The sequence below is a fragment of the Thunnus thynnus genome, chromosome 12, assembly GCF_963924715.1.
Source record: "Thunnus thynnus chromosome 12, fThuThy2.1, whole genome shotgun sequence".
NCBI lineage: Eukaryota > Metazoa > Chordata > Actinopteri > Scombriformes > Scombridae > Thunnus > Thunnus thynnus.
Window position 1 is genome coordinate 25,051,838 of NC_089528.1, and position 19,425 is coordinate 25,071,262.

Consider the following 19,425-nt stretch of genomic DNA (forward strand, 5'->3'; position numbering starts at 1 on the left):
AGCAGGTCAAGACTTTATCTCTCACCTGAAATCGTCACAAAATTAAAACTGGGTGCTTCAGATATTGTAATTGAATTCAAATCATAAACAACAAACTATTTCATTTTTTTTTTACATATATATTTATTGTCATTTTGAATTTCAGCACATCCAGACATATGTATCCCTCCCAATCACCCTCATTCCATCCCGTCTCCGTCGCCCTCTGTCAACAATCTTCACACAAAGTTACCAAAAAATAAAATAGAGTAAATTGCAGCAATAATGAAATAAGATAGACGTTGTTTAGTAAACCAAGTATGTAGTTAACCTAAACCACAATTAATAATAACGATGTGGAATATAATAAAAGGGACAAAGAGAAACTATTTAATTACTCAAATATCAGTCTAACTATGAACATTGCTTTTGAACCTTTATTGCTCAACGTTTGTTTTAATGCCTACGGTAAAAGGCATTCACGGGGCACACAATTCTTTTCTCTTGATGAGTCATTTAAACCAGCTTCCAAATAGTGTATACCTAATTTACAATAAATGTTCAGAAACTTGTCTGATGCACACTGTTGCAGAAACCACTGTGCACGTGCAGGAACACAGTTCCGTTTATAGAGCTTTGCTAGCTTGTTGTGCTAAGTATGACAAACTCTTGACTTTACACTATATTGTACAATTTTAGTATAAAGTCAAGAGGTTGGGATATGTACCACAACACGCTAGCATGCGTAGCAGCATCTGCCGTACAAAGAACTACTCTCTGGAGACTCAAAACATGATTGCTGCTGTAATTATTCTTTGGAGCTGTTTCTAAACAAACTACCATGATCACAACTCTTCAGGGTGAAGGAACATGTCACCCAGTGCAGCAGTGTGGCTCACCGATGTATTTTTAACAGCTTTTAGATAACAACGGAAGTCTACAGCACAGAAGAATAAGATATATCAGGCTTTGCATAAACACACACAATACTCATAAGTAGATCAGTTCATTGTTGGTTTCACTCTGCACAGGAGATTTGTTGACAATAAGAAAACATAGAAAATCACCAGCCAAATCCTTTAAGAACTGACAATTTGGCATTTGTACATAACAGAGGTGGAGAATATCTGGTGTAGGTCTATACTGAATTTGTGACACTAGGGTGTCATATTTAGCTGTAGCTTAATATCTGTCACATCTAACACCATCACCATTAGACAGCCCTTATTTGTTGCTGTTCAGCTTATCATGATGATTCTGTTGAAAAGGCTATTGGTCAGAGAGAGAGAGAGCTCTCTGATTGGCTGTTGAGCCTGAATGTGTTAATTTGGGTTTGGTTTCTCCTTTTTGCTTCCATTTTCTTCAGAAGAAGACCACAGGCTTACGAAAACAGCAGCAGTTGCACCTTTTTTATCACAGCTATTTTCCGTTTCTATGTGATCATATAGAGCAGATAGAGACAGCTCAAGCAGATTCAGTGCTGTGGAAATTGTAGGTTATTTAGCTTTGTTTTTTGTCTTTCCATGATGCTACGTGTTTTCTCTTTTCTGTCTCTTTATAAATGGTCACGTAGTCACTGTGAGTAACCACAGTGACATTTCCTGTCATGTAGGTGTAGAATTCACAGTCTATCTTTCACAGTATGTGCAACTTAAATAGAGGAAGTGTGGTGACATGAGGTGATGCTAAGTATCACCATCAGTGTCTGCTAATCTGGCTTGTGGTTCCAGGGCCCTGAGACGTGGAGTTCATGTCTTCCATGTTGAAACTTGCATCTGCAAATAAATAAGGTAAATGGTAAGAAAGTGAAAATAAAATCATGATATTCTTCACTAGAATTGCCCCCATCCTTCCACATGTTTACCACTGTGTACTTTAGGTACACGGCTATTTAACATTACAAAAATACCACAAAAATGTAAAAAAGGCCTTCCTGAATTTTGTACCAGGCGGACACACGGGGACTCTCAGGCACATTTTACCAATTGTCCTTATCGACACCATCCATCTCTCTCTCTTTCAATTAAATAATGCTTTGTCACCCTCTCCTGAGGCAGAATAAGGGCTTGTATTCACCTCACGGATGTCCCTCTTTATGTGTTTCAGCTTAACAGGACGCTCCGTACAGACGCTCTTGGACACAGCAAACGCTGGGCAAAGAAGTTATGAATAGGGGGCTCTGTGGTACCCCCTAAAAGAGTGTTTGTGTGTGTGTGTGTGTGTGTGTGTGTGTGCTGCAGGGGGTGGTTTGTTGGGGATGTTTCTGGGCATGTGCTCGTGTGCCCGTGTGCATTTGTGGAGAATGTGCATGTGAGGCCCCAAACATGTGCACATTTTCTTGGCTTTCAGGTCTTAGTTACAAGGGGAGGGGTTGATGCAACAACAGATGCAACAAAACATGATGAAAAAAATTCAATAATTCGAACCTCTTTCTTTCATTTTTTTAAATTCTTTTTTAAGGCCGCAATGTGATGCATTTGTTGTCACTCGTGTTATTCTGATATTGAATTGAGACTGGTGGGTGGGGGGTTTTGGCGATCAATTATTACAGCAATTACACAGACGTGAGCAGGACACAACAGGAATTCAGGAGTGAGGGAGAGAGGGGAAAGGAGTAAAAGAGAGGGAGAGAGAGTTGCCTCTTATATAGCCAAGTCCTGTCACTTTGGGAAGAATTTGCGAGCAGTGAGACTGGGCTTTTGGTCAGAAACAGGAGCCCTGTCCATTGACTGTCACCATAATTCTCCTCAATGGTGTATCAATGTCGAGGAACGCAAGCCGCTGAAGTTACTCTTCCTGCAGAATTACAGTCCCAGTTGTGTTGTGTGAGCATGCATATGACAACAAAGCAGACATGTGGACGAAAGGCTGAGGCTCCAGGCTCCTAACTCCTCTCTGCACGGGTCAATTAGTTTGCAATCCCCGCCGAGAAGGTAAGCAATGCAAATACATTAGAAATGAATTAAGAGTTTCATATGGCAACTAAACTGATTTGTTTCCTAAGTTAAGAAATGAGAAAAAATACTGGCATTTCTTAAACAATTAAGGTAAGTTTCTTATTTGTTCCTACCTGGATAATGACTTGTCCAGACAGACGGGAAAATCACACAACACTAGGTAGTATCAAAATGATGTAAGCTTTACAAAAACTAGGTAATGAAAAAAAGTTGTTATTGATTGTTTATTTCATGATGACTTGTTTACAGTTCACAGCCTGTAGTTTACATTTTTTTTTTTTTTCAATTGCATAATGAATCCTGACAAGGTTGAAACTCTCCTCTCAGTACCTTCACAATATATTAACTGACACAGACACAGCCGTAAAGTTTAGTACTGAGTTTCACAGGATGCACCTCCACACGTGATACAACACCTTCAAGGCTTATGGAAAACGGAAATATCTTCTCAGTGTTGCCATCTAATCAGCTTTTAGAGCAAGTACAGTGTTGTTTGTACCATCATTGTGAAATACACACGCAATACTTCTCAAAATGCAGTTCAAACAAAAAAAGAAGCTCTAAAAGTGATCATTTAGTGAAATCTGAATTTAAACTTCTTCTCATTATGAGACGAGATGTATTTATTGCTGTCATTGTGCACTTTGCTGCAGCATTGTGAGTAAAAAGTGGGAATCAATGACCAAAAATGAACAAAAAGTCATGTTTTTTTTCCTTTAAAGTTGGAGAAGCACAATGAAACTCAGTCATTAGGCTTGAATGTTGTGCATTTTTATTGCCAAAGACTGTAATTGTGCAGAATTAGTGTATTTTATTCATCAAATAATGTCAATAAAGAGGTGATTTGTGCTGCCTTAAGAACCTGCTACGAACACAACATACATTAGTTTCTTATTTAAAACAGTTTATAGCGATCATTTCTGCAAACTAATACATATTTGTGCAGGTTTACCCTTTGCTACTGCCCGTCCCCATCAGTATTTGATGATTACCTACGTGTTTTACACTTGTTCCAGGAGGAATAAGTATTGAAGAAACCTGATAACTGTAGAAAAAAAGCAAGTTTGTGAGAAAGAAAGGCAGAAGGAGACAGAGAGATAAAGAATGAGCTAGAGGTACAAAAGAGTTCTTTTACACATTCGAACACATGTTTGCGCGTAAGTTTTAATTTGTTCCTAATGAATATCATTGCATTTCAGTTCTTTAAGTCTTTCGGTTTGTGCCAAAATGTAATTATTTGAAGAAAGAGATAGAATAGGAAGGTGAGAAAGAAACAAAATAAGGGGGGAAGAGAGAGAGAAAGTGTGTGTCCGTGTGTGCGAGGGGGAGAAAGGGGGAGACAGGGAGAGATGGAGGGGGATTACTCCTCACTCCAGAATACTAACGAGGGCCTTTTGTCACAGATCTCTTTCTCTCTCCCTTCCTCTCTTCCGTTCTCTCGTTTTTCCTTTCACTCATCTCTCACACACACTGCACATAGACACACATTTATACGCATATAATTGTACAGTCAGATAATTGCACACATACACATACATGCATACACAAAATCACACATGTATACCTACAGTCACGCACACACACACACGCAGAAATACACATGTAATTGCATGCCCACTCGCACATAATCACACACACACACACACACACACACACAAACACACACACACACACCAACACACACACACACACACACCAACACACACACACACGTGGATGGGCACAGAGTCGTTTTTGTCAATGGTGTCTTTTGTTTCTTTTATCTCAGCTCCAAACAAAGCATTCCTGTGTACACAGAGGAGAGAGAGAAGGAAGGAGAGAGAAAGAGGAAAGTAGAAAGAGAGAGGGAGATCAGGAAAACATTCAGCGCTCCTTTGTTTGGCAAAAAGAAAAAGTTTTGATTCAGTTTTTGGATTCGACTCACTGAGGCAGGGCAGTACAGTAAGTTGTCGTGTTGCCATGGAGATGGAATACATCCTACTGGAGAGGTTGGTCAAAAATATTTCCCTCTTTTCACTCTCACCGACTCATTTAGTCATTTATTCTTTATCTGATATATGCTGGTAGTGGAATCTGTTTTTTGTTTTTTTTTCTGGGACATATGAGTGCGTTTGTATGTGTGTGCGTGTGTGTGTGTGTGTGTGTATGTGTGTGTGTTTGTGCGTGTGTGCGTGTTTGAGTGTGTGAGTGACAAGAAAAGATTGGGTGAGAGGAGTGATTCAGAGTTGAAGTGAAGTGGAGTGAAGTTTTCAATGGTGTCATTGTAGTTATGAAGCTTCTGAGGGGCTCGCCCTTTCATAATCACAAAAGTGTGATGTAATTAAAGTTGATTGGTTATGTAATCCATGATCAGGAATGCAGAAATGCTATTTTGAGTTACACCATATGGCCAAAAGTATATGGACATCACTGTTTTTGTTCTCTTGTATACTTCTACACACCACGTTTGGTGTTGAGGAACTTGACACACAGAGCCCTGACCTCAACCTCAACCAACAACTCTGAGATGAACTGAAATCGTGACTACAAGCTTTGCCTTAATGGCGGAAAGCAGTCAAGTACATTTACTCAACTACTGTGCTTCAGTACAGTTTCAGGCAATTGCACACTTTACTCAACTTTACCAAAAAAAGATTTCCACTCTAAACTTCACAGATAGTTTCATTTCAAGCAATATGTGAGAAAAGACCAAAAACAAATACATGTATGTGCAGCAGAACTTTTTCTTTTCCTCTTCCCTACCCCATTCATCATCTCATGACCTCTCAGATTTATCTTGTCAACCTTTAGAGGGAGCCTAATACCTATGTTGGGAAACATTAGATAAAGTAGTTAAAACCACCTCCACCTCAACCAGCTGCAACAGTAAAATGCTGCTTGTGCATTGATGCATCAGTATTAACAAACTAATAATATTACTTGAATGAGAAAGTGTGTCTTTTTTGACTGGTACTGTATAAGCTTACATATGAGTCACAGAGGCAATTTTAGTACTTTTACTTGCGGTGTGCTAATAATACGTCTGTGGTAGTAGTGGTAACTGGTAGTAAGATTTTCAATGCAAGACTTTTACTTTTAACTAAGTATTTTTACATTGTGGTACATTCTGACTACATCTTATCCAGCATCAGTGCCTGACCTCACTAATACGCTTGTAGCACAATGGGAACAAATGCCTGCAGCAAGGCTCAAACATCTTGTTAAAAAAAAAAAGAGTAGAGGCTGAAAAAGATATTCAGCAATCACATATGGTGTAATGCCAGGGTGTCCACATGCTTTTGGCCACAAAGTATAACATTCACAACTTGTATATCAGGTAGGATTATCTGCTCTGCTTTAATATGTGTGAGAAAGAGAGACAGAGAGACCCTGTGAGGACGCAGTGTGTAAAGCAACAAAAAACACCTGAGAAAAAGATTGCAAAAGTGCCAGACTGAAAAGAAGTCTGGAGCAGGGCACCCAGAAAGCCAAAACTTTGGCCCTTTTCCTACCAAACTCTTACAGTCGTCTCCAGTTTCCAGTCAGAAGTTCACTCTTTGTCCACTAAAGGCCTCTCTGGTTAGAATCAACACTAAAGCCATTAAAAAAACCCCAACTTTATCTAGATAAATGTCCGAGTTTTGGACAAAGATTTACCTTAATTGACTCATTCAAGTTTCTCCTCTCTCCTCTGGCTCACAAATGAGACTTTGTGTCCACTGTTCGTTGGGTTAATGCAGTACACCTTCATTCTAATTCTGCTCTTCTTTCTATTCTCTGTCCTTATCTTCCTCCTCCTTTTTTCGGTTATCTTCTCTCCATGGGCCTACATGATTTATTTGACGTAAGTGAGCGTGTCAAGTGTGTGGAAATACAGTAACTGTCTGTTTGTGACAGGGGTGGACTGACAGGCACACATTCATGCATGCATCCCACAATGTGAAGCACTAAAAAAATGAAACAAATATAACAGTGACATGTAGCTTTTCCATTGGGAGTATTTGCAAAGACAATAATAAAATGGATTTGCCTTGTGACTCAAAAATTGTACAATCATGTATTGAAATAATGTCATCATAGCAAATTACTCAAGTCTATACTACTAGTTCCCCTTTCCAAATATATCTTTGAAGATCTTGAAGTTATCAAGTAAACAGGAACTGCTTCTGTCGCTGCACACAGTGCAAATCATTTCTCTCTCACCAAGGCATTTTTTGTAATTGTGTCCTCACATGACTCTGCAGCCACACTAGTGTCTGTGTGAAGTTGTAATTCTCATTGTAAAGAAATCAATTATAAGATGGATAAAAGTTTAGGTCTAAAGTTTGTGTTTAATCCTTATAGTGCCTGCAGTCAGATATATGCATAACTGGCAGCTGGTTATCATGTTAACATGCTCACCATGACATTAACATGCTGATGTTTGGCGTGTTAGCATGCTAACATTTGCTAATTACCGCTAAACACAAGGTACAGCTGAGGACGATGGGAATGTTACTAGTTTTGCAAGTATTTGGTCATAAATCAAAGTATTGAACATACTGAAATTTTAATGTCAGGGGATCACAAAAGTTATTACAATTAATATTGAGTGGGACGTGAATGTTTTTATGGCAATTCACCCAGTAGGTATTGAAATGTTTCACTTTGAACCAAAAATGTCAACCTCATTCTAGTGAAGAGATGAAAAGTCAGTGGGTCACCAGATTGGGAATCATTAGGATTATCTGGGAACCATCCACATCTGTACCAAATTTTTGTGCCAATTTTTGTGATCTAGTAGATGTTGATCAATTTGGTAGGATAAGTGAAAAGTTTGACCTGCTGACCTGGTGCGAGATGAAAAGTCATGGGATCAACAAAGTCATTAGGATTCATCCTCTGGGCACAATGAATGTCTGTACAAAAGTTAATGACAAGTCATCTGATAGTTGTTTAGATACAAAATGATGCCAGTGTAGTAAGAAACTTGATTTTACAAAATACTTGAAACAAGTTTGAATTGGTGACAGGTTGAAATGTTGACACGAAGTAAGTATTTTAATAGACAGGGCCTCTGTTATTCAGGTCTGACACAAACCTTCTTCTACACCAGTGCTTTATTCTGACTGTGGTTTTGCATGTTTTGGTTAGTGGTTCTCAAACTGATGGTTCACACCAGAGTAGAATGTGAAAATGTTCTGCTGTCATAAAAATATATTACTGTTATTATTATTAGTCTTTATGTCTTTTTCATTTGTATCAATATGTTTTTAATAAATATCACTTTCTGCAACCTACTTAAGACAAATAACTCAAGTACTCTGCAATACCTGAAAAAGAGAAAAACAAGCTTTGTCATTGGCTGTATATTATAAAGAAGTATGGATTACACAAATGATACTTACCTCATAAGTGCGGAACAATGACGAAACACTTTGGGTTTTCAAAAGTAAAGGGGAAGTGCCTGTTCTTCTCAACTGAAAAACTCCACACTTCTCGGACAGTTGCAACTTTTTCCCATGACAATATCATCTGACAGTAGCTTGCGTCACTTTTTGTAATATGTTTTTTAATAAAATTTCCAATGAGTGCAAGCTAAGGGCCTCAGTATGCTTCACGTGATGTGCTTATCCATCATCTAACAGCACCTGAAACCCCCCCTCCCCTCACTCCTTTCGATGGTTAAAATTGAGTTGGGTTGGTGTGGCAACTTTTGCAACTTCCTGAAACAGAGAACCTGACAGTCAGATAAGTCAAGTGTACAGAGAGGGACAAAGTTCCCAAAACTACCTTTATCTCCATTCATATGTACAACTGTGCAGAACACCATGAATACCCTCAGGAAGAGAAATGTATGCCATAATCCCCATTTGTACAATTCATCACATCTTACCCCTCTCTTACCCTGAATGTGGTAATTTGGAATATATATCGTGTAAACACATTTGTACATAAACATAATATAACCAGGTTTGTTTTAAAACCTGCTGGCTTCAAAACCACTTTGTCTGTATTTCTGAAATCATGAACCAAAAGATTGAGAGCCACTCATGCACAGTACACCCACACAGGTGTTTTTACTCATTCTGGATGATTAGGGTTGAATACCTGGAATTGAGTTCCTAGTATTAACCTAGTATTTACCTGGTATTTACTGAGAATACTAATCAAACCTTTGCGTGTAAGTACAGTACAGTTTGGTGTTTGGGAGCTTCGTGATCTGAGGAAACCCCCAGTACAGTTCAACAGAAAAAGACATCTAATTAGCCAAAATGACCAAAAACACTTGTGTGGATTTGCATGACCTTTCAGTTTAGTTTGGATAATTTGCTGATTAAAACTGTGATTTCTTTCTGCTTTGTAATTCAAAGTAACAGATCAATGTTAACTTGTTTACTGGTTGTTTTATTTCATTTCAGTATATATTTTGAATGAAATCAGTCCCGGGTTTGTTTTTTATGCATTATTAGGCTCACTTGAGATGAATTTCCCCCAAAAATGAGAGCAACTGGCTGCAGGGGAATTACCAAAACCCACAGTGATCATGGGCAATTTCTATCTTTCCCCGAATTACAGAGGAAGTCAACATAAGTTTTATCATATCATGAGAGACTGCTGATGTTGTGAATACCACAGTATTAGAAAAGCTAATATATTTATGTATCCAAACTTTATTCAGATCTCCCAGTCCACTTGAAAAAGATCTCAAACGAGCCTATTAACAGCACTGGTCAGTTAAGAAGCTGACCAGAGAAATGACAACACTTAACCCCTCTTTCTTTGTTATTCACCAGATGACATCTGCCACACCTCCTTCCTCTCGTAGCTCCTCGCCCCAGAAAGTTTGCCACTCTCAGACACAAACAGACGTTTTGAAACCCTTATTGGGTGGTGGCATTTCTGGTGGGGGTGGAACACTGAGGAAGAGGAGACGCGTCCTGTCCAAAGATGGACGTAGCAATGTGCGCATCGAGCATGTCAGCGGGCGGAGTGCTCTGTACATGCGTGACCTCTGGACAACATTTCTGGACATGCAGTGGCGCTACAAGTTCTTCCTTTTCATCGCCACGTTTGCGGGGACCTGGTTCCTGTTTGGGGTGCTGTGGTACCTTGTGGCATTGGTGCATGGAGATCTGCTAGGTGAGAGAGATGGAAGGGGAGCTTTAAAAAAAAAGTGGAGATCAAAGGTTCATTGGTAGTTTGATGTGTCTCCTCCTAAACTCCCCTAATCTGCCCGTTTTCTGCCCTACTGTGGATAAAGTAGTTCCAATGAAAACGGGTAGCAAGAATGATCTTGAATCACTGGGACATTGTTTCTGCCCTTCGAGTTTTTCAAAGGACATTTTTAAATGCTTTGAGCAGCACAAACAAAATTCTTTTCACCTCATTGTATCGGGGTCAAAGCAGAAACCGCCAAAATGGATTTCCCGTGAACTCAGCAAATAAAAGACACATTTTTAGCACTTGTGCACGGCTGTGAATTACATTATGAGTCAACTAAAGTAAACTGCAGGAAATTATCCGAAACAAAATTCAAGCGAGTGACAAACCAAATGACGAAATGAAACAGCATATACCATTTCCACAGAAGATAATTTGACACATCATATTAGGAAAGGCTCAGGTGTTACTGATAACCTTAACTGTGGCTCAGTTCTATTCAAGTGTCCAAGAAAAAAATCATGACAGTGAGCCAGCACGCATGATACCAAGATCCAGAAACTGAAGCAGCTTAATGGACTTCATCTATCGTTCATTTCATTATTTACACCTGTGCTTTTTCTACTGTGACATGTCCAAATGTCCATGAAAAAAATCCAATCTATTTATTTAACACCTATTCTGTTTTTTATTTGCTTTTCACTAATTTGATCCAAGATGGCACCCAATTCATTTCAATGAAAGTTGCTCACTGGGCGGAGAGGCTGAATAAGCTTCTTGGGTGCTCTGGCTTTTGGGCCCATAGAGCATCCCCATTTGACTGTTCTGCTGGCTGAGCTGGCTTACTTTCTGCTGGCTCCTCATATACATGAATAGCATGAAACTAATTTGCTGACACAGTAATGTGAGACATTTATTGGGCCCATTTAATGGCTCAAATCCTATGGGCATCTTTTTGAGGTCATGTGACCTGCAATTCCGACTGTGGCCACAACACCAAAATGTCTGCATAGCTGTGAAGACAGATACATTATGTGCAAACAAAACAATATTTATTTAGTTTCCCTCTTAAAATCCCTGAAAACGTCTCTCAATAATCCTCTTACTACGAGTGATGGGGTCTTACATTAACACACTATTTTCTGCCAATTTTAGAACAGTTCTTGTTATTTCACATGAAAGATTTCTATATTTCTTTTTTTCCCTCTGTGCTCTTCTCACTGGTTTTATAGGTGATGTAGCTCAGTTAGAAAATGCACCAATCATTTTTAGGCAACATTTGAATCAGACTCTGATGACATTTGATCGGTTGTTTGGTCACTGCCAATCAAATCTAAGCAAACTACACACACACAGTCCTGATGAAGCAAATTAGCTGCTTTTGAGTGTTAAACTCTTAATAATTATTGTCAATTATTAATAATAATTGTCAAGGATTTAAGTGTCCAAATGACACATTGCCAAAACTCTGCATGTGACTTTTGTTTTTATACCTAAACATCTGTGTACATAGACATTGTGCAATAAAAGATAGGAAGGGGAGGAATTAACACTGTTAAAAAAAAATGTGAGAATGTGACAAGAAAGATGGTGTAAAGATGTGGGGGTGAAGGGTGTCAAGGGTGCCTGGAAACAGTGACAAGTGCTATGTTAAAAAAAAAACATGTCATTTATGCCTTTTCGGTTTCAACTACCTTCTTATTGTGTTACTGTTTTCTAAAATTTAAGAATATTTGTATATAGATTTATTGAATGTTCATATATTTTTCTAAATTATTAATTATGTTATATGACATACTTTGTAACTTTTCTCTAACAAGTGCCCAATAAATAAGCTAATACAATCCATGCACAGTAATGATAAAATACATGATTCATGAGCTCCGTTATGGATTTTCATTGAATGTGAGTGTTATGTTTAGTTGTCGTAAAGAGGTATAAATGATGATATTTATTGTATTGCCTGAACTTTGTCTTGAGTTTAAACCAGTCTTAACAAAAGTGAAACATCCGTGATGGCAGCAGATTATTTCATGTCTCCAATAAGACCCTTGCTCTCGCCCCCACATCCTAATATTAGTCATGTTTCCAATGTAGGTGCTCTACCTAGTGTCATAATTAAAGATTTATAGTCGTGTGTAATGTTGCATGTCAATGGGGTATTTTTTAGTGAGGTAGATATTCTTCCCTAGAAACATTGAGCTTTTGAGACAATGCAACAACCAGCATCCTATAATCAAGTTTTAAAAAACAACAGCACATAAACTGAATATGTTATGTTAACATAGAATACCTTGAATGAGCTTTCAACTGTGTTCTTCCAGAGTTTGACCCTCCATCCAATCACACACCCTGTGTGATGCAGATGCAGACCCTGACGGGGGCCTTCCTCTTCTCCCTGGAGTCCCAGACGACCATTGGCTATGGTTTCCGCTGCATCACTGAGGAATGTCCAGCTGCCATCATCCTCCTCATCATCCAGCTGGTTCTCACCATGCTGATGGAGATCTTCATCACTGGTACCTTCCTGGCCAAGGTACAACTATCGGCAGCCAATACACGAAACATCCAGTGCGAATTTTTTGCCCAAGTTAAAATATTTTCAACTTGCACAGATGCGACTTTGAATTGAATCGCCCTGCATCTTAAATTTGCTTTGCGCAACTATGCACAGTGCCGCACACACTTGTTCCTATGTTGAGACTCTTACTGTACACGAACCTCATCAAAGATTATCAAACTGAAACTAGTACTGATTGAACTCTTGCTCTGCTCAGGTTGCTCGGCCAAAGAAGCGAGGAGAGACTGTGAAGTTTAGCCAGCATGCTGTGGTGTCGACCCACGAAGGCCGACCCTGCCTGATGATCAGGGTAGCCAACATGCGCAAGAGTCTCCTGCTGGGGTGTCAGGTACAATAAGTGTGTGTAGAGACAAAAATATTATCCGATCATTTACACCACTACTAAAATTCAACTACTACTAATAAAAACTATTTCTTTACCAAATTGTCTTAACAAATTGAAAGTTACGTTAAATGATTCATAATATGTTGTATTCATGTTCTGACCAAGTTGTCAAACAGTAAAACAAATTTTGCTCTATGTGGCTTGTTCCCTCCAGGTGACTGGAAAACTGCTTCAGACGTCTCTGACCAAGGAAGGTGAGACAGTTCGTCTGGACCAGAGGAACGTCCCCTTTCAAGTGGATACATCCAGCGACAGCCCCTTCCTCATTCTGCCCCTCACCTTCTACCACATCATTGATGACAGCAGCCCCCTGCGAGCCTGGGCAGCCAAGGGTAAGTTTGATGGTGAGGGTGGGAGATTTGGTTAGTCGTGGAAGAGTCACAAGTAAAAGGTGTTTTATCTTTAGTCCATCAGATGTCATTGGTGAGAATACACTAGACAGCTCTACTGTTCTGCTTGGCGGGTTCAAGAGGTGACGAGAATGAAGGGTAGTGCCAAAAAGAACAGCAGAATCATTTGTGCTGATTGGTTTTCAAGCTTGAAATGTATTGGGCTTGAGACACGTACTGCCATTATAACCATAGACTGTAAAAAAATATGGACACAGTCGTTGTGATGTCATCCATCGGTTTGTGAACTGCTGTTTTGAAGCCTCAAGTGTAGCGATTTGACCATCGCCATCTTGGATTTGACCATCGCCATGTTTGATTTTTGGAGCCAGAAGTGACCATATTTGGACAAGAGGGTGGAGCGGACCATAGCACTAGCGGTGCATTTACAATCTATGGTTAACTGTGATAATGCCAATGCTAATGCTAATTCGCTAGCAAAAAACAGGCCTGACACTGTTAAAAAAAATGTACTCACCATAAAAACTGAACATCCAACTCCCTAGAGGGTCTTTTACCCCTGATGGCCATTAGCAAGAATGCAGATTTAAGGCACTTCTGCATTGGCTTCACTTTTCAGACCGGGAGCTTGATTATAACATTGCTCTATAGCACTACTAGTGGTCAAAAACTTCACAGTATACCTCTAAGCTCAGTAGTTTTTATTATTATTCCTCCTTCCTCTTCCTTCCTTTTCATCTTCTGCTTCTTCTTTTTAAACCCCTCTGTTTTTCCTCCCATCCCATTTACCTCCACTAGGTGGTGGCTGGACAGATCCAGAGCTGGCTGACTTTGAGCTGCTGGTGATCATGAGCGCTACAGTGGAGCCGACCTCCGCCACCTGCCAGGTTCGTACCTCCTACTTGCCAGATGAGATCCTCTGGGGCTATGAGTTCCCCCCTGTGGTCTCCCTCTCCACGTCAGGTAAATACGTAGCGGACTTCGCCTTCTTCGACAAAGTGGCCAAGACCAAGACCACGCCCATCTTCAAACCAGCCAGCCCCCAGCATGGATACCAGAGCAATGGGGGCGGGACTTTGCCCGAGGTATCTGATCCAGAGAAGATTCGTCTGGAGCAGAGCTATAGGGAGAGAGGGGAGGACCGTGGGCGTGTCAGGGACACTCCCCTCAGTGTTCGCATCAGCAATGTGTAAACAGCTGGACTGAATGAGAAGAGCACATTTCATAGAGAGCAACATGCAGGAGACGTCCAAGTTCAACATCAATAGCAAATCAATGCAACATTATGTCAAAACAGCTTGGCTGACAGTCTTTTTAGACTGTTTTGAACTTATATCAGAGAGATTTTAGGGTCCCAGTAGCACCAATTGATGCAGAAAGCAAATATAAGACTATGGACTATGGTCAACTTCAAGTTTGTCATTGTTTGCTAGGATAATACATGTTTTAAACTGGTTTGATTGTATTCACATGTTGGCATAACACACTGCATTTGAGTGTGGGGGTCTTACATTCACCTCACATATACTGTATACACTTTTGTAACAAAAAAAACAACAGGTTGGATTATTTATTTGCAAAGAAAAAAAAACAAAAATATGAAACAGAACAAGCTGTGCAGGAGAGGAGGCAATTCCCTCTGGGCTTGTTTGGGCCCTTAGTGCTAAATGTTAAATCAAAAAAAGAAAGTATGAGTCAATATGTGGGTGTATTTTTCAGTGTAAAAAGGCTAGATGGGTATAGAGAAGTGTGGTAAAGATGGTACGATAATGTGGGCAGGAAACATCCACAGATACTTCAGTATAAAATGATAGAAGCTTCATTATTCTAACATACATGTATATATGTTGTTTAAACACACAGAAACACGCACATGTTTAGAAAAATCATGTGACTTGGAGTTTTCAGTTAAGTTTTTTGGATTGTATTACAGTTAAAAAAACAGGCATGAGTGAGTCACTTAATCTATAACTCAAAAAATCCCCACACCCCCCGCTTCCTCCCATCAACACTTTCATGATATTTTTATATTTCCTGTTGAACACTGGCATTGCAATTTTATATGTAAGATCAAGCACTTTGGAGATTCTGTTTGACTAATGTAGCACTACAAAACTGAATGTAGACACACTTAAGTTGGAATATCCTGTGCTCACGGTGCTCTCTATATTGTATCTCTTGATTTTGCTGTTTTTTTAAACAGAAAGGTAGCACTTTATGTAAGTACATTTGCACCTTAGGAAGGTTACTTGCTTACCTTAGAAAGAAAAGTTTTTAACATTACTAAAAGCACTTACACTTCCAATAAACCTTAAAATAGATGCCTTCGTCCTACAGAACTAACTGGAATTGAAGTTTCAGTGTCTCGGTGGCTTTAAGCAAACTTCCTGATTTTAGTGATATAATGTTTTGAGATAACCACAAACAGCTTTTGTACGTGTATGGATGTAAATGCCTACCTGGTTATTTTAAGTTTCACATGTTAAACACTGAGGTGTGAGATGAGTTGAGGTGGGAGACATCTGTACTTTCACATGATTTTTAAGTTACTAACATTGTCAAATTAACACTGGACATTTTATCGAAGCCCCTTTTAATTTTTGGTCTAGACGACAAGGACATGAAGAGTAAATCGTCTACAGTGGAAAATGAGTTGTAAGATGACCACACCAGAAGTGGGTGTTGAAAGGTGTGAATATGAAATGAAAGTGATGTTGTGAGTCATTGATAATTATTTTGTTCTGATGGAAATGTGTGATGATGATGGTTAGACATGACAGACGAAGTACGACGGATATGAATATGTTGTAAACTGTATGGAACATGTGTTTTTAACCGTTCTCTAATTAACATTAAGCTCTGGGGTGTTAACACTGTCTAAAGTGCAGATAGAGAGATCTATTGAAAACATGTTTTCAAATGAGACCGTTCTCTCTAAAAACACGATTTAATAAAGTTGATTATGAGATAAGAGGCCATATTTCATTTCAGTTTTTTCATTAGTGTATTCTTTTAGGTTTTCTTTATGACAAGTGTGTTGGCAGGAAGGCAGCACATCTCTGACTCATATACTTATATATTGATTTCATTTGTGGTGATCAAATATTCCTAAAACTGAAATGAGACTTTTTCGACTGGAGACAGTTTCCATGAAAATTTTTCAATCAGTTATGTGGTCAGAGACTTCCGTGTTGCTAAGTACAAAACATGTTTTAACTTCCTCATGTGGCTCACATACACAATGGCTCTCGTCGTATTTCTCTTTGCTTTTGGTGCGCTGTGTTCACAAGGTAAAACATTTTTCTTTAAATATTTTCTGTTGTTGGTTGACTTTGTAGTAAGTCTTGTAGTGAAGCACTATTGGAACTTGTTTTTGAATTAGACATTATTAACACAATATACTATAAAACTGAGTCATGTGTTCACTGAAAATTTTAACTGTCCCTGTACCTGTCCATCCTTTCTGGTTGATGTAAATGAGAAGAATTATAATAATGATAAAATATTCTTCAGTACCAGAGAAATTGAAATACAACAATACATTAAACTAGAATTCTTCATTCTTGTACAAGACCCGAATATATCCAGACAGAGATTTTTTAAAAAAAATTAAAAAGTGTTTGTGTTATTAGAGTAACAAATATAGAGTATTACGGTGGAGGTATGCACTCTTTATTTTCTGCTTTGACTTTCAGTAAATCTTTCAACCGTTAAAGTAGAAAAGGTTTGTGGAGCTTCTGAAATTCAGTATATTTACTTTCAATATCTGCACTGTTAGACTGATTAATCTTTAATTCATTATTATCTTAAATATGTTTTCTATAAGTTGTGTTTTGTAACATGAATATCTAAATGTAGTTTCAAATCCTTTGCCACACTGCCAGGAACACAATTCTTTTGGGGAAATACATAACTTTATTTATTTCATTTATGTTGCTGGATGAGTAAAATTAACACAAAAAAAACCTACGATAAAACTGCGATCAGCCTGAATCTGATAGACTGTAGAAAACAGGGAGTCCTTGGTACATATCTTAAAACAAACAATAAAAGACTGATAAACAGTTCCCAAATGTCTTGTTAACTGTAAAGACACAACTTCAAAATGCCAAGTGAGATAACACAAATTAATCAGGGAACTATAGTTTCAATTATTGAAATAATGAAACATAAATGACTAAATGATGTTTAGTTTAAGAGGGAACTCGAGCTCAACTACTTGCGGAAACCCAGCGGCTGCTAGTTCACTTCCCTCTTTTGCTCAGTGCGTTTCTTCACCATCTTTAGTACCAGAAACCCTTCATTTATACCGTTTGCATGCTAACATGATGTATACACACACACACGCACACACACAGATTGGTCAACTGTACATTTAAATCTACAATGGAAATCATGTTAGACAACTACATGTCCTGTTTTAATTGGACTTGTTTGATCAGATTTGTGGTGTTGTAGCTTTTACAACCAACTACATTTTACCACATTATTGCTCAACCACTGTGAGAGGTGAGGGCTAGGGAAGGGTGACAGGAAGTTTGAATGTTGTCTGGCCTCGATGTACATGGGATCTGACCTCTAAATATATTGAACTTTTGAGTTTTGGGGTTTTTGAATATGAAAGCATTGCACATCTTTCACACCACAACAGTGTAGGACACATGTTGTATGTTGGAACGGAGTTAAATAACTTTTATACCAAGTGTGTTTTTATTTTAATACTTACTGTGATAATTGTGTGACATGACAGTAGCAGAAATAAGAAATGAACTGGAGATGATAAGAGTATTTAAATCAATATGCAAAACAGTTACTCTCACTAACAGGCACTAAAAGTTGTCTAACTATCAACCAAACTGCATACGATCAACCATTGATGACAAAGTTTATTTGTCATATGTAATCATATAAGGTACAATCACAGTGAAATGTAAGAGTTTAAATAAAATGGGAATAGTAATAAGCCTGAAGAAGATCTTACAGATCGAAACATTGCCTCAAAAAAGAGAATACAATTATTTATTGGGAGCTTAACAGTGTGCAGACCTCACTCCTCTGTACCCCACTCCGCAATACAAACCCAACTTTAAACTTGCTTTAACAGCTCAAATTTGACAGCCATTTATTAATCCATCACCCCAATAAACAAACAAATAAACACAAACATTAATAAATATGAAAAGAAAATAATAACTAACTACCAAAATAATTAATTTTCAATCAAATTATGACCACTATAAAAACACTAATGATTAAATATGCACATACATGATTTTGACATCTTCTTTTTTTTTTTGATATGTTCTTTTAGGGTCCACAGCTGTGACTCCTGTGTTTGTGAAGCAGGGAGATGATGTACTTCTGGAAGTCAAGGAACCTGTTGTACTGACTGAGGGGGAAGATTTTGTTTGGAAATTCAATACCAGTTACTCTATAGTAAAATTATCATATGATAACAAAAAAATAATCTATAAAGACTACTTACAACGGGCTAACTTTTCTGATCAAAATCGCTCTTTGCTATTAAAGAATCTAACACAGGCCGACAGTGGACATTATGTTGCACTAGTGACTGGTGCAAGAGACCGACCCATAGCTGAATACAAGGTCATAGTCCAAAGTAAGTTTCTTATAATTTTTTCATTGTAATTTGGAAATGTTGACACAATAGTACTCTAATTTCCAAAACCCTTCACACAAATGTTTTTTCCAGATCCAGTGACTCCAGTTAACCTGTCAGTGGACTCTATCTCTAACAGCACAGAGTCTTGTAACCTCACTGTGACCTGCAGTACACACAACTTTCACATCAACAGAACTTTTAGATGTGACACCAAAATCTGCTATCAGGAGGGAGGAGAGCAACCAGAGGACACAACCTTTGGCTCTTCTCTCCATTTCTACTTGCTGAATGACTCCATCTTCTGTAACCACAGCAACGAGGTCAGCTCGGTGGAAAGCACGAAGGAGATTCGGCCTCTCTGCCGTCTTTCTGGTGAGACTGAAAGACGTAAGCACTAACTGACAATAATACACAGTTTACACACACTG

At 38.6% G+C, this 19,425-nt stretch overlaps 1 protein-coding gene across 8 annotated transcripts in view; it reads left to right on the forward strand.

Annotated features, from left to right (window-relative positions):
* Positions 1-264: 264 nt before the first annotated feature.
* LOC137194559 (ATP-sensitive inward rectifier potassium channel 10) overlaps positions 265-19,425 on the forward strand; it is a 33,344-nt gene continuing 14,183 nt past the window's right edge. For 4 of the 8 annotated variants that reach the window (XM_067606558.1, XM_067606559.1, XM_067606556.1 and 1 more), the window contains exons 1-7: positions 8,304-10,037; positions 12,383-12,594; positions 12,836-12,967; positions 13,179-13,356; positions 14,173-16,664; positions 18,686-18,994; positions 19,088-19,369. In XM_067606558.1, coding sequence (XP_067462659.1) covers positions 9,653-10,037; positions 12,383-12,594; positions 12,836-12,967; positions 13,179-13,356; positions 14,173-14,567 — 1,302 coding nt within the window. In that variant the 5' untranslated portion in view covers positions 8,304-9,652 and the 3' untranslated portion in view covers positions 14,568-16,664; positions 18,686-18,994; positions 19,088-19,369. Of the gene's footprint in view, positions 2,913-3,193; positions 4,925-8,303; positions 10,038-12,382; positions 12,595-12,835; positions 12,968-13,178; positions 13,357-14,172; positions 16,665-18,685; positions 18,995-19,087; positions 19,385-19,425 lie in introns of those variants that run through there. The other 4 variants (XM_067606557.1, XM_067606555.1, XM_067606560.1 and 1 more) reach the window with 3 other exon arrangements.